At 36.2% G+C, this 11,870-nt stretch overlaps 2 protein-coding genes across 2 annotated transcripts; one reads left to right on the forward strand and one right to left on the reverse strand.

Moving 5' to 3' along the window:
• The first annotated feature begins 300 nt into the window (after nt 1-300).
• LOC120075764 (glutamyl-tRNA reductase 1, chloroplastic) lies at nt 301-3,112 on the forward strand. The gene is made up of 3 exons (XM_039029426.1): nt 301-780; nt 1,033-1,274; nt 1,630-3,112. The coding sequence occupies exons 1-3, from the start codon at nt 495-497 to the stop codon at nt 2,758-2,760; spliced, it is 1,659 nt and encodes a 552-aa protein (XP_038885354.1). The 5' UTR covers nt 301-494; the 3' UTR covers nt 2,761-3,112.
• Nucleotides 3,113-7,843: 4,731 nt separating this feature from the next.
• Nucleotides 7,844-10,919, reverse strand: LOC120076389 (E3 ubiquitin-protein ligase WAV3). Its single transcript, XM_039030203.1, has 2 exons — nt 10,150-10,919; nt 7,844-10,050 (listed from the first exon to the last, which is right to left on the reverse strand). The coding sequence occupies exons 1-2, from the start codon at nt 10,522-10,524 to the stop codon at nt 8,179-8,181; spliced, it is 2,247 nt and encodes a 748-aa protein (XP_038886131.1). The 5' UTR covers nt 10,525-10,919; the 3' UTR covers nt 7,844-8,178.
• Nucleotides 10,920-11,870: the final 951 nt, after the last annotated feature.

An 11,870-nucleotide genomic window follows, 5' to 3' on the forward strand; every position in this document is an offset into this window, starting at 1 on the left:
GTAGGTTGAACTATTAACATATATAATGAAAGAATTAAAGCTCTAAGTTGGAGGTGAAATGTGCATATAATGCATTAGGAAGATTAGAAATTAGAATTAAAAGAAAATAGCCCTAAAAATGGAGGGAGGGCCCTGAAAGGATGAGGACAGGGTTGATACTAAGATAGAGGCTGGAAATGAGTGTGGATAAAGGCGTGTGTTCAACCCACCAATCACATGGAAGAAAAATCACAAATCTTCAAATTTCATAATCCCAATTCTTAAAATTCGCCTCTTTTTTTTTATTTGATCCCAATTCCCAAATCCCTAAACACCTCAATTTTTGCTTTTCTACCCTCCAACTCTTCACTTTTTGCACAAAACCTCCTTCCACTACTTCCCACCCATTTGACGAAGCTCCACCATTTTTGGTTGTGAATTGAACACACCCTTCATTTCCAATTCCCCACTTCTCTCTCTCTGCTTCCCCTTTCTGGGTTTAGGGTTTCCCTTCAATGGCTGTTTCAACCAGTTTTTCCGGTGCCAAATTGGAAGCCCTTTTGTTGAAATCGGCCGCAACCTCTTCTTCCACCAGGATTTCGTCTTCATCTCAACTTACCGGTTTCTGCAAATCCATTCGAACCAGGAGAATTCTATTTCAGAGAAGTGGCCTTTCGTCTTTCTCCCCACTGAGGTGCGAGGTTGCTTCTTCTGATGTTTTGGTTCAGAATGATGAATTTGATCCAGCTAAATCTTCCAATCTCTCTGCCCTTGAACAGCTCAAGACCTCTGCTGTTGACAGTAAGTATTTCCCATTTTTCTACTTTCTGTTTTTTCTCTTTTAGACTTTGCCATTGCTTGAATTTTCAATGGAGTCTTGATCATTACTTCTATTTTGAAATTCCCAATTCCGCAATTTTTAACTACCATAATTAGCTTTTGGTTATCTGATTGAATTTCTATATGGAAATGCTGCATGATGGGAAGAGTTGTAAAAGATGTCCAAATTGGAGACTTCACTGAAGTTCTGGGTTTGTTGTGTATGGAAATTAGGATATACAAAGGAAAGAAGCAGCATTGTTGTGATTGGGCTTAGTATTCATACAACACCTGTTGAAATGAGAGAAAAACTGGCCATTCCTGAGGCAGAGTGGCCTCGTGCCATTGGAGAACTTTGTGGCTTAAACCACATTGAAGAAGCAGCCGTTCTTAGCACCTGCAACAGAATGGAGATATATGTTGTTGCTCTATCTCAGCATCGTGGAGTGAAAGAAGTGACTGAATGGATGTCAAAGGTTTGATTGATATTAAGATTCATAATCTTGGAAAACTACTTTTTGCACGTTAGATTTTATACTTTTCAAGCATATTCATGTCTTAGCTTTTATATTTCTAAATGTATCACAGATTCAAATCATGGTAGCTATCTGATTAGTGATATTGGATATCTGGACAAGTTTCCATTCTGGCAAAATTTCAAGGCTAGATAGTTGTTTTATATGAGATTACTTAACAACCACAACTATTGAAAGATTACAAAAGGATTGTACCTTCTGATTCAGACCACCACCATTAAAGAATATGTTTTCAGTTTTGATGTCATGTAAAGAATGGAAATCATATGAATAGCTGGTTTGTTGTTGTTTTCAGACAAGTGGAATCCCGGTTTCGGAGATTTGCCAACACCGGTTTTTGCTGTATAACAACGATGCCACACAACATATTTTCGAAGTTTCAGCAGGGCTTGACTCTCTTGTTCTAGGAGAGGGCCAAATCCTTGCTCAGGTTAAACAAGTTGTCAAGGTTGGGCAGGGTGTTGCAGGATTTGGAAGGAACATTAGTGGCCTTTTCAAGCATGCCATCACGGTGGGTAAGCGTGTAAGGACAGAGACTAATATTGCTGCTGGTGCTGTATCTGTGAGTTCTGCTGCTGTAGAATTGGCCTTGATGAAGCTTCCTGAAGCTTCCCATGCCACTGCCAGAATGCTGGTAATTGGAGCTGGTAAGATGGGAAAGCTTGTAATTAAACATTTGGTAGCTAAAGGCTGCACAAAGATGGTTGTTGTGAATCGATCTGAAGAGAGAGTCACAGCCATCCGCGAGGAGATTAAGGACGTCGAGATAATCTACAAGCCCCTCACAGAAATGCTTAGTTGTACAGCTGAAGCAGATGTGATATTTACCAGCACAGCTTCTGAAAGCCTTTTGTTTACAAAGGAGCAGGTTAAAGATCTCCCCCCTGTTGGGCATGATGTCGGAGGCTTAAGGCTTTTCATCGATATCTCTGTTCCTCGAAATGTTGGAGCGTGCATCAATGATCTAGAAGATGTACGAGTGTACAATGTTGACGATCTCAAGGAGGTAGTTGCTGCAAACAAGGAGGATAGGCTCCGAAAAGCGATGGAAGCACAATCAATTATCACCGAAGAATCCAAACAATTTGAAGCATGGAGGGATTCATTGGAGACTGTTCCAACGATCAAGAAACTGAGGGCTTATGCTGAAAGAATCAGAACTGCTGAGTTAGAAAAATGTCTATCAAAGATGGGTGATGATATCCCAAAGAAAACTCGACGAGCTGTAGACGATCTTAGTCGTGGTATAGTTAACAAGCTGCTTCATGGTCCTATGCAGCATTTGAGATGCGACGGGAGCGACAGCCGAACTTTAAGTGAAACCTTGGAGAACATGCACGCTCTAAATAGAATGTTCAGCCTCGAGACAGAGATAGCAGTATTGGAACAGAAAATCAGAGCTAAAGTGGAACAAAACCAGAAGTAAGCAGTATTACATGAAACTCTCATTCACCTCCCTTTGCCTTTTACTTGCACAGTTCGAAATAAGGGGAGAACTCCTCACTTCGGTTTGTCGTGATCTCGAATCCGTAATTAATCTTCATTAATTCCCTCTGTGGGAACTTTTCTTTTGATGATTTGTGTATTGACAATGGTGAAACCTGGTCTCTCATACCTCTGTGTTGGCTTGTTCCTTGTGCATTCTCAGCTATTGTAGCAGAATACACCTTTGAGGTAATCCTGTACTAAGCTTGTAATCTGTATCTGAAATGTGGTTAATTTTTGTAATTAAGATACTGATTTTCAATATATAGAGATAATCCTTGATTCTTCCGTCATTCTGTGTTATCTATTGCTACTTCTTTGCTTATCTGTGATCAACAAAATTAGACAAACATGTGGTGTTTCAGATATATGTGCACTTAGTTCTTTTTGTTTATATTTATGATCAAATCAACTTTTATAATCTAAAACTAAATCAAACCAAGGAACAATGTATGAAATGAAATCAGACTATATATCAGTTTCTACCATTGTCTTATAATGTTAATGACTGATAATCTGTTTGAAGATGATGAGGCTCTGCAATTTCAATGCTCAAAAGGAAACTATGAATTAAATTAATGAGATATACATCTTTTTTTTTTTTTTTTTTTAATATAAATGTTCTTGATAAGAGAGCCGATTTCATCGATGAGAATGAAATAAATGAATATAATTCCGAAACACTCAAAGGTGTGATTACATAAAAGCTCTCGAATCACAAATCAAGGAAGAAATAGTATAATAAAAAAAAGGGTGTTTAGTAGCCTGAAAAAGAATCAAATCCATAAAACTATCAAAGATTGAGTAGGAATCTCTAAAATTATATCATTCCTTTCACCCAAAGAAACTAGTCACAAAGTCTTGTTTGCACCAAGAAATGAGTGACCAACAAAAAAGCAAGAAAATGGGAAATGTTGTTGGACAAAATCAACGAACAAGTGAAAGCATCAAGGACCAGGACCTACCCAATATGTTGAAACAAAGGAATAATATGCAAAAAAGCATCGGGAAGCTCCAAATTAGAAGAACACTATGCGTACACTAGCCTCTGCTCTACACCCTTCCCAAAATAAATTATGGATTTGACAATCTTTGTAGGTAATTTTAACAAAGACAGGTAATAAGTCGGCATAACTTAGAGCATATATCTCTTTCTGAAATAAAACTGGCTATGGTCTTGGGATTGCAATATTTTCAGTCATAGCATATGCCTTTTCTTAGTTCTTTCTTCTTCTTCTTCTTCTTCTTCTTTTTTCTTATTAAAAATATCAAATGGACAGAACCAGAACAGTATAAATTTTGTAAATTTAAGATTAAGAGTTTCAAGTACCAATTCTCACGTGAAGATTTCTCTATCAGAAACTTCTCTCTTATTGCATTATTAATTAACAAATAACAACAAGGTTAACATACCATTTCGGTTCCATACTTTAACGTTTGTCTCTCAAAATTAAATTTTATTAAAATTGATTAAATAATAATAATAATTTTCGTAGAAAAAAATATAATACGTGAATATGTTTTTAAATTACAAAAAAAAAAAAAAATCTTTTTAAAAGTTAACAATAAACCAGCTGTGATGATTAAATTAAAGACTTATTGGAATGATCTATAGATTTAAAAATAAATTAATTGGTAGCTTTCTTTATTTTTCTATAAAGCATTTCAATAAATAGTATTGCTTTAATATAATGATTATGCAATAATATTTGTTTATAACACCACAAATGTAATAAATTTTATTATTATTATTATGTGTGGTGGGTAGAAGTAGAAACAGTCCGTGGTTAAACCGCATCAAATCAAAAAATTTTAAAAATCTATAATAGGAATCATATCGACACAATTTTAACTGTTCAGACCGGATCAGAACACAAAAAGTGGTTCGGTACCGTTTGATTTTTGCAGTTTCAATGATCATCCTTAATAGTGGGGAATTCGAACCAATTCGAACTTCCTATCCTTTAGTTGAGATTACATGTCATTGAGTATATCATCTTTACTATTTTGTTTCAAATATTATGCTTTTATTAAAAAAAACATTGCGTACATGTTCATGTCATTATTTGTACCCCTTGCAAATTTTCATGTTATTATTGAAAAATTTAATGTCAAATTCACATATTATTTAATTTGAAACAAATTATAAATATACAATTTCCAACTAAATAAAGGTCACAAAATTGGCAAATCATAGGAATTGTTCAAGAAAAACATTTTTAAAATTGAAAATCATATATATAATGAAATTGGTGTTGTGTTTTGAGAATACAATGCATTTATTGTCCCACATGTAGCTAGAATAGTTTGTTTAGATAATTATTGAAATTTATTAATCATATTTTCTCTAATAATTAAAATATTTAAAAATAACTCTCAATAATATGGATAGATTTGTAACATTGTCATGTTTATAGTTTTAGAGGGGAAAAAACCCTAAAACAGCCGGTCATTCTAAAAAAATTAATATTAGAATGACTTGAAAAAGTATTTTAAATCTTCAGTTTAGTTTTTTATCGGGCTTTTATGTTTCAAAAATTTACACCTCTATCTTTTATGTTTCGTTCCCTTAAATTTTGAGTTTAGTTTTAATTTGATCTTTTAATTTTAATATTTTACATTTTTACCCACAAATTTTTACTCATACACATATACTTTTGAGTAGAGATGTCCAAAAAATCTGCGGGGTTGGAGTCCCGCGGAGACCTGCCCCGAGATGGAGAATCCCCGAATACACGGAGAATAGAGGAGGGAGTGAGAAATTTTTTTGCCCATTTACAATTCGCGACTGGGGACGGGAATATATTCCCTATCCCCAGCTCCGACCCCGACCCGACCCCAATCCCTCTCGACTTTGTAATATAATTATAAATTTTTAATATATATATATATATATATTATATATATATATATATATATTGTAGACTTTATTAATATAATTATGGATGTTTTAATTATTTAAGTTCAAGATTGTTATTACTTTAATTCTTTAGATGTTAGTAATATTTAAAATAGGATACTCTAATTGTTGAATTTTAATTTTTACAAGTTATGAGAATTTAACATTTTAATTATATTTTTTAAATTACATGTGTATTATTGTTTTAATTAGTAAAATTGACAATATTTCATTTAGATGAAAATTCCATTGAAAATGTTTAAAGAATTGTAAAAATATATATTTAATTGAAATTTAAAAAATGTTAGAGAAAAATAAAGGTGATGAATTTTTCCTCGCGGGGAATTTCGTGGGGACGGGGATGGAGAAGGCTTCCCCATCCCTGCGCCCGCCCAGTGGACATCTCTACTTTTGAGTGTCTTTGGCATTAAATTGATTTAATTAATTTAAAATAATTATAAAGTAGAAATTTAACATTAATTGAAAAAATATCAACTTATATCCATTTAAACTTTGAAGTTTCGTACTTCAATCAATTTATACCTTTTCGTAGATTTTGTTAATATATATATTATATAAGACTTAAAACTGTATAAATTAAACTTCAAATTTATCACAAGTGAATCAAATTTTAATCTTTTAAATTAATTAATAGATATTAATATTAAAAAGTTGGAAGGACTAAAAATGTGAAATTTAGAAACACAAATACAGAGATTTCTTTCGTATTTCTCATGAATAATGATATAAAAGTTGAATGATTCAAACACAATTTCCAACTTCGAAAAAAAAAAAGCACAAATTTCAAGGTAAATATACAATTATCAATAGGGTAAAGAATAGCTAGAGATATATAATCACGGTACATTATGAGTTTAACTTAGTCAACGAATCGGTTGACTTACTCATAGTAATCAACTTTTTTTTTGTAATTAATAATTTATAAAAACCAATAGTTGATTAAAAAATTTCTTAAAATAATCAAAATAAAACCATTTTAAAAAAAAAATAAAAATTTGCCGACTTACCCACTTTGAATACTCTAATATTGTAATGAAAACTATTCCTTTTAAGCAATATGTGGTGTGGCTAATAATTTGCAAGAGAGAAAAAAGAAATGCAACAAAGTATATATAAAGCATCGAGATTAAAACAATGAATGGCACTTTCAAATTTTTAGTGTGATGAATTTGTTACGGATTAAGGAAAAGTCATTACAAGAAACTTTACCCATAAAACTAATTTTGTAACTAGAAAATATATGAACACACTTGTAAACTACAAGAATCATATTAGTGAATTGAATTAAAGTGTATCCTTCATGAGAGAAGGGTATTATTAAAACTACTAAATTATTGACATAATGACTATATAAGAATAACAATGCATGTATAATTGACGGTTTTGATATTTTTCATTTGTATTTATTTAAAAAAGTGGATAAAAGAAAGAAGAAAAGATAATGAAATGGAAAGAGATGGGAGGAAGTGAGTGGTAATGAATGAATGTATTGATTCACATGTTGGATAAAAGGAACACATTGCCCCATCTTCCATCATGTTTTTTTTTGGTTGAATTAAATGAATCTTTTTTTTTTCTCTATATATAGTATTTATGTCCCCTTATTAATAAGCTTAGTGGTGGACCAATTTAAGCAACCCACTCCACAATCAATAGCTGTTTATTTCACTGTTCACTACACCAAACTCTCAAAACTATACTACATACAAATAAAAAAACAAAAACAAAAACAAAAACAAAAACTACATCTTATGAAATGGGTTTGAATCAATTCACCACTATTATTATTCTTTGCCCACCCAATGCTTCATTGTAAAGCAAAACAAACCATTTAAAAGTCCTTTTCAAAGCCAAAATGGAAGTTATGTAATAAGATCAAATGCAAAGAATTTTATCTCCAAAACATGCCATGCCAAACCATGAATTATTGGTTAACAATATGTATATCTTAAAATTAATAATAATAATAATAATAATAACTACCTTTCCATTTATCATATCCTCATCATTTCATTTATTTCCCTTTCTCTTGAGTGTTCCCCTCCCACTTTACCAACTCCCCCATCATTGCATCATAAGTAGTAGTAATGATAATATAGAAAAGTAAAAATAAAAATATTTTGCTTAAATTGAAAAAAGGGTCATTTTGAAATAAAACGTTTATGGTTGCTTCTGCTTTGGTAATCCCATTTTCCTCTAATCTACATGAAAGAAAGCTACAGAAAGCTGAGTGTATGTGTGGAGTTGATGAAAAGCATAAGACAGTCTAATCAGTGGGGCTTTGAAGAAGAAGAAGAAGAAGAAGAAGAAGAGGAAAACCCCACTTTGCCCCCCACAAATCCATTTCTGTACTATACTTTTTCCCTTTCCCTTTTCAATTTCTCATTACCCTTTTCCAAAATTAACCAAATTTTACAGTCAGTGAATCCTCTGCCTCTTCTAGAACCTGGCGTTTTCAAACCCGTGTAAATCCCCCACTCTACTCGTCAACGATTTTTTCATAATCGCCACTCTGGCAAGCTTCTCCGCCGCCCTCCACGCCGATGTCGGTGTTAACGGCTCTCCGTTTTCATCCACCAACGTCGGATTTTCCTTATCCCCACCGCCACGCCTACGCGGCGTCGTCGTGACTAAATGTTGTTGATGTTGTTGCTGCTGGTGTATTTCGAATTGTTGTTGCCTTCGCCAATGGAGTTCTGCCAGCTCAACTTCCAGCTCACGCACGTACACGTCAGCACTTGATGATCCGGATTGGATTAGTAACGCACGCGCCGACGCGAGTAAATGATGTGCGCTTGTATGATCGTCGTACTCAATTAATCTCCTGGATTCCGCCACAGCGCGAGTCGTTATGAACATGTTTCTTAGCCGTTCGATCTTCGGAGCGGATGATCCCACGGCTACCGGTCGTGCGATAAGGATGTCTTGTTCTCGGCTGTACACTACTTCTTGTGTGGATGGGTCTTTGTAAAGGCACTGCATCGTCATCACGTGGTGGGTCCCAGCAGCCGAGGTTGGAATCTTCAACTCCACGAGTAATTCCCTTTCCTCCTCCGCGTATAAATCGCCCAGCCGGACCGAACCCAAGCTGCAAACCGTGGGCCGGCCTGTACAGGAATAAATAGCGGAAATCACAACCGGAGATGAACCGGTCGGGAACCCGAGTTGAATACGGAGGTCTTGAACCACCACGCTTAATAACCCACTCACGCATTTGGCAAACGCGTCCTCCGCCGGTTCTTGACAGTATCCGCCGCTCTTCCCGAACCCAAACGCGTGAACCGGAATTTCTATATGGGCGAACCGTGTGGATGACTCGTGTCGTGTCATCTGCCGTTGATTTGAATGGGTTCGCTCATCTTGGCCGTCGGATAAAAGCATGATACTGGCCACCGGGTTTCTCTCTCGCCGGTCCTCGAGTACTTTTGTGGCTTTTCTCAATGCTTCCCCCACGCTGGTTCCTTGGCTGCAGACCAGCGTGTCAATCACCTGCCGGGCGGCGCGTTGGCCTTGAGCCGTCATCCTCCTCAACGGCAACACCCTTTTAGGAGTGGCCGAGAAAGCGACAATGGCGAGCCGGTCCGACGAGCCTAACGACGAAATGACCAATCGCATGGCGCGTTTCAGCATCATCAATTTCGGCCCCGTCATGCTTCCACTCACATCCAGCACCGTCACTAAATCGATCGGCGCACGACGGGATGGGTCTAGTAAATTGGCATTGGCTCTGTTTCTAGCCGGATGTGGCGGTGGCGCTTTTACTTTCAGAGCCACCGCGTAGGTCTCGTGGGCGTGTCCAGATGAAATCAACGCCGTTTCAGGGAGGAGTCGGACCTGCACATTGGTCCTCTGAATTGAAGATTTAGCCGCACTGGAAGGCGGCTTTGGGTGTACAAAGAAGCCTTGAAATTCCTCGACATCGTCTTGGTTCTCATCGGCTTCTGGGATGGGGATAATCCGGCCGCCGGAGGTAGGGGACAAAAGGGGTTCATCGTCGTCGTAGGACCTGAATTCCGAGGGCTTTTCTTTTGGGTCTTGTTTGGATTTAAAGGCTCTGGGGGAAGATTCAATCATGGTTTTATCTTCAATCTTGGGTTTGATATCGTGCTGGGTTAGTGGGCCCAAATTCTTATGGGCGGCGAGCAGAGGAACGTCTTTCCATGTGGTATTGCAGACAGGGCAAACCAGAGTGGCGTGGTTTCTGACATGAGCGGCTATACAAGGGAAATGAAAAGCATGCGAACACTCCGCCGTGTAAATCGCCGTCCCATGCCCTGTCTTCACGCTACTCAAACAGATTCCACAGCTACTCTGTTTTTCCACAACAAAACCCTGTAAGTCAAATTTCCAATTCCTTTTGAAAAAAAAAAATCACAGAAAAACAGAGAGAGAGAATGAGAGAAATCTTACTCTGAACTTAAAGCTGTTCTTGAAAAGAGAGAGTTTCAGAGGGGAACGAGGAGAGGAAGGATTAGAACCCAAAACCCCTCGTTGGGATTTAGCAGATTTAGGAGTTGATGAAGAGGACGAGGAGGTCTTGCAATGGAGAGTCGGACTCTGATTGACAGTGGCATCTTGAGCTGTACGGCAGCGAAGACCTGGACTACTCAATGGCTGATGAGACTGCAATCGTGGAGTAGAAGGATTGCTGAAGAAACCCAATCGAACACAGCTTCTAGGGCTGGGATTTGGAGTGCCAGAGCTCCTCTGTTTCTCAGAGACATTATTAGATTCTGAATCTCGAGAAATGGTAGTACAAAACGCTTTCCTCCAACCAGTACCCATTTGGGGGAAGAAGAAGAAGAGGAAGAAGAAGAAGAGGAGGGAATATAGTTTAGAGCAAGAAAAAGAAAAAGGGTTTAATTTAATGAAAGAAGGAGAGTAGATAGATCTGAATTATGGGAGAAAGGGGACAAAATAAGAAAGGCAGAATATGGCATGGGGATCATCAGAAAGAGAAGCAAAAAGTAGAAGAAGAAGAAGAAGAGGAAGAAGACAATGTTGGGGGAAAAAATTGGTTGGTTTGTTGATTGTTCTTGGTTGGTGTTTGGAATGGGTATTTATTAAAATTTTAATGTTGGCTTCGGCTTTCTTCTCTTTAGTTATCAATAGACCCAATAAGATCTCTGCTTTTTCTCTGAGAAATACAGGCAGCTCGCTCTCTCTAGGCCCTCGCATCTATGGGGATATATATAAATATTCATTGGAAAAGGTGAATTTCCAGTGTCGAATTTACCAAATTAACCGTCATTTTTATTTTCTTTTCTTTTTTAATAAATAATTATAATGAAAAAAAAAAAAAAAAAAAAGGCAGTCAACGACCGACCCCCGAACGTTAACTCCGGATCGGACAAAGCCCTCATATTCTCCATGCTGTTTGTGAACTCATGCTTTCGCCGACGGCCCCCCATCTAATTTCTATATGATCTCTTTTCTAATATTTTAATAAAGAAGAAAAAAAACCACATTAATAATTTAGACTTTATTTTAGTTAGTCTTCGTAATTTAAATTATTATTTTTTATTCGTATTGTTTGATGCATAAATTTTGTCATGTTTTTATATTTGTGTCATTGCGTTCTAATCAAATTGACTTCTGTACAACATATTTTATTCATGTGTTATCATGTCATACACATTCTGATGTTCAAGTCAACAAAGTTTAGTGATTTCTAGAGTCTAAACATCTATTGTTTATCTCTATGAGTGTTGGAGCTTGATTAATTATCTATTGTACTACAGTGATATGGAGATTTTTCTATGTTTCCTCTATTTATTATGTGTCACGTCATCATATTTTTTAAATTATGGTGGGACTCACTGGTGTTAATGTGATATCGAAGACAAATTTATAGTGTAAACAAATTGAGTATGCTACTCTCATATTACTAGAAAAATTTCCATATGAACTTCTAGCTATCATCCACTTGAAGCTAGTGCATTGGTAACCATGTTGAAATAATCAAGCGGGAAGGATAATTTCTCTTACGATGATGTGGATTGAAGAGGGTCTCCATCAGTCCCTTTTTGCCTTTTGGGTCTAGGTCTTGATTGAGAACTTACAACAAGTATAAAGAATCTAACATAAATTAATCAACAATTTGTATTATGTATTGATTTATTTATGTACAT

The sequence above is a fragment of the Benincasa hispida genome, chromosome 4 (genome assembly GCF_009727055.1).
Source record: "Benincasa hispida cultivar B227 chromosome 4, ASM972705v1, whole genome shotgun sequence".
NCBI lineage: Eukaryota > Viridiplantae > Streptophyta > Magnoliopsida > Cucurbitales > Cucurbitaceae > Benincasa > Benincasa hispida.

Excerpts from the sequence above, each read along its gene's own strand:
- LOC120075764 (XM_039029426.1), top strand. The coding sequence starts at position 495 with ATGGCTGTTTCAACCAGTTTTTCCGGTGCCAAATTGGAAGCCCTTTTG. Across the intron at positions 781-1,032 it reads CAAGACCTCTGCTGTTGACA|GATATACAAAGGAAAGAAGC; the intron begins GTAAGTATTTCC and ends TATGGAAATTAG. Across the intron at positions 1,275-1,629 it reads TGACTGAATGGATGTCAAAG|ACAAGTGGAATCCCGGTTTC; the intron begins GTTTGATTGATA and ends TGTTGTTTTCAG.
- LOC120076389 (XM_039030203.1), bottom strand. The coding sequence starts at position 10,524 with ATGGGTACTGGTTGGAGGAAAGCGTTTTGTACTACCATTTCTCGAGAT. Across the intron at positions 10,051-10,149 it reads AGAACAGCTTTAAGTTCAGA|AGTAGCTGTGGAATCTGTTT; the intron begins GTAAGATTTCTC and ends GTGGAAAAACAG.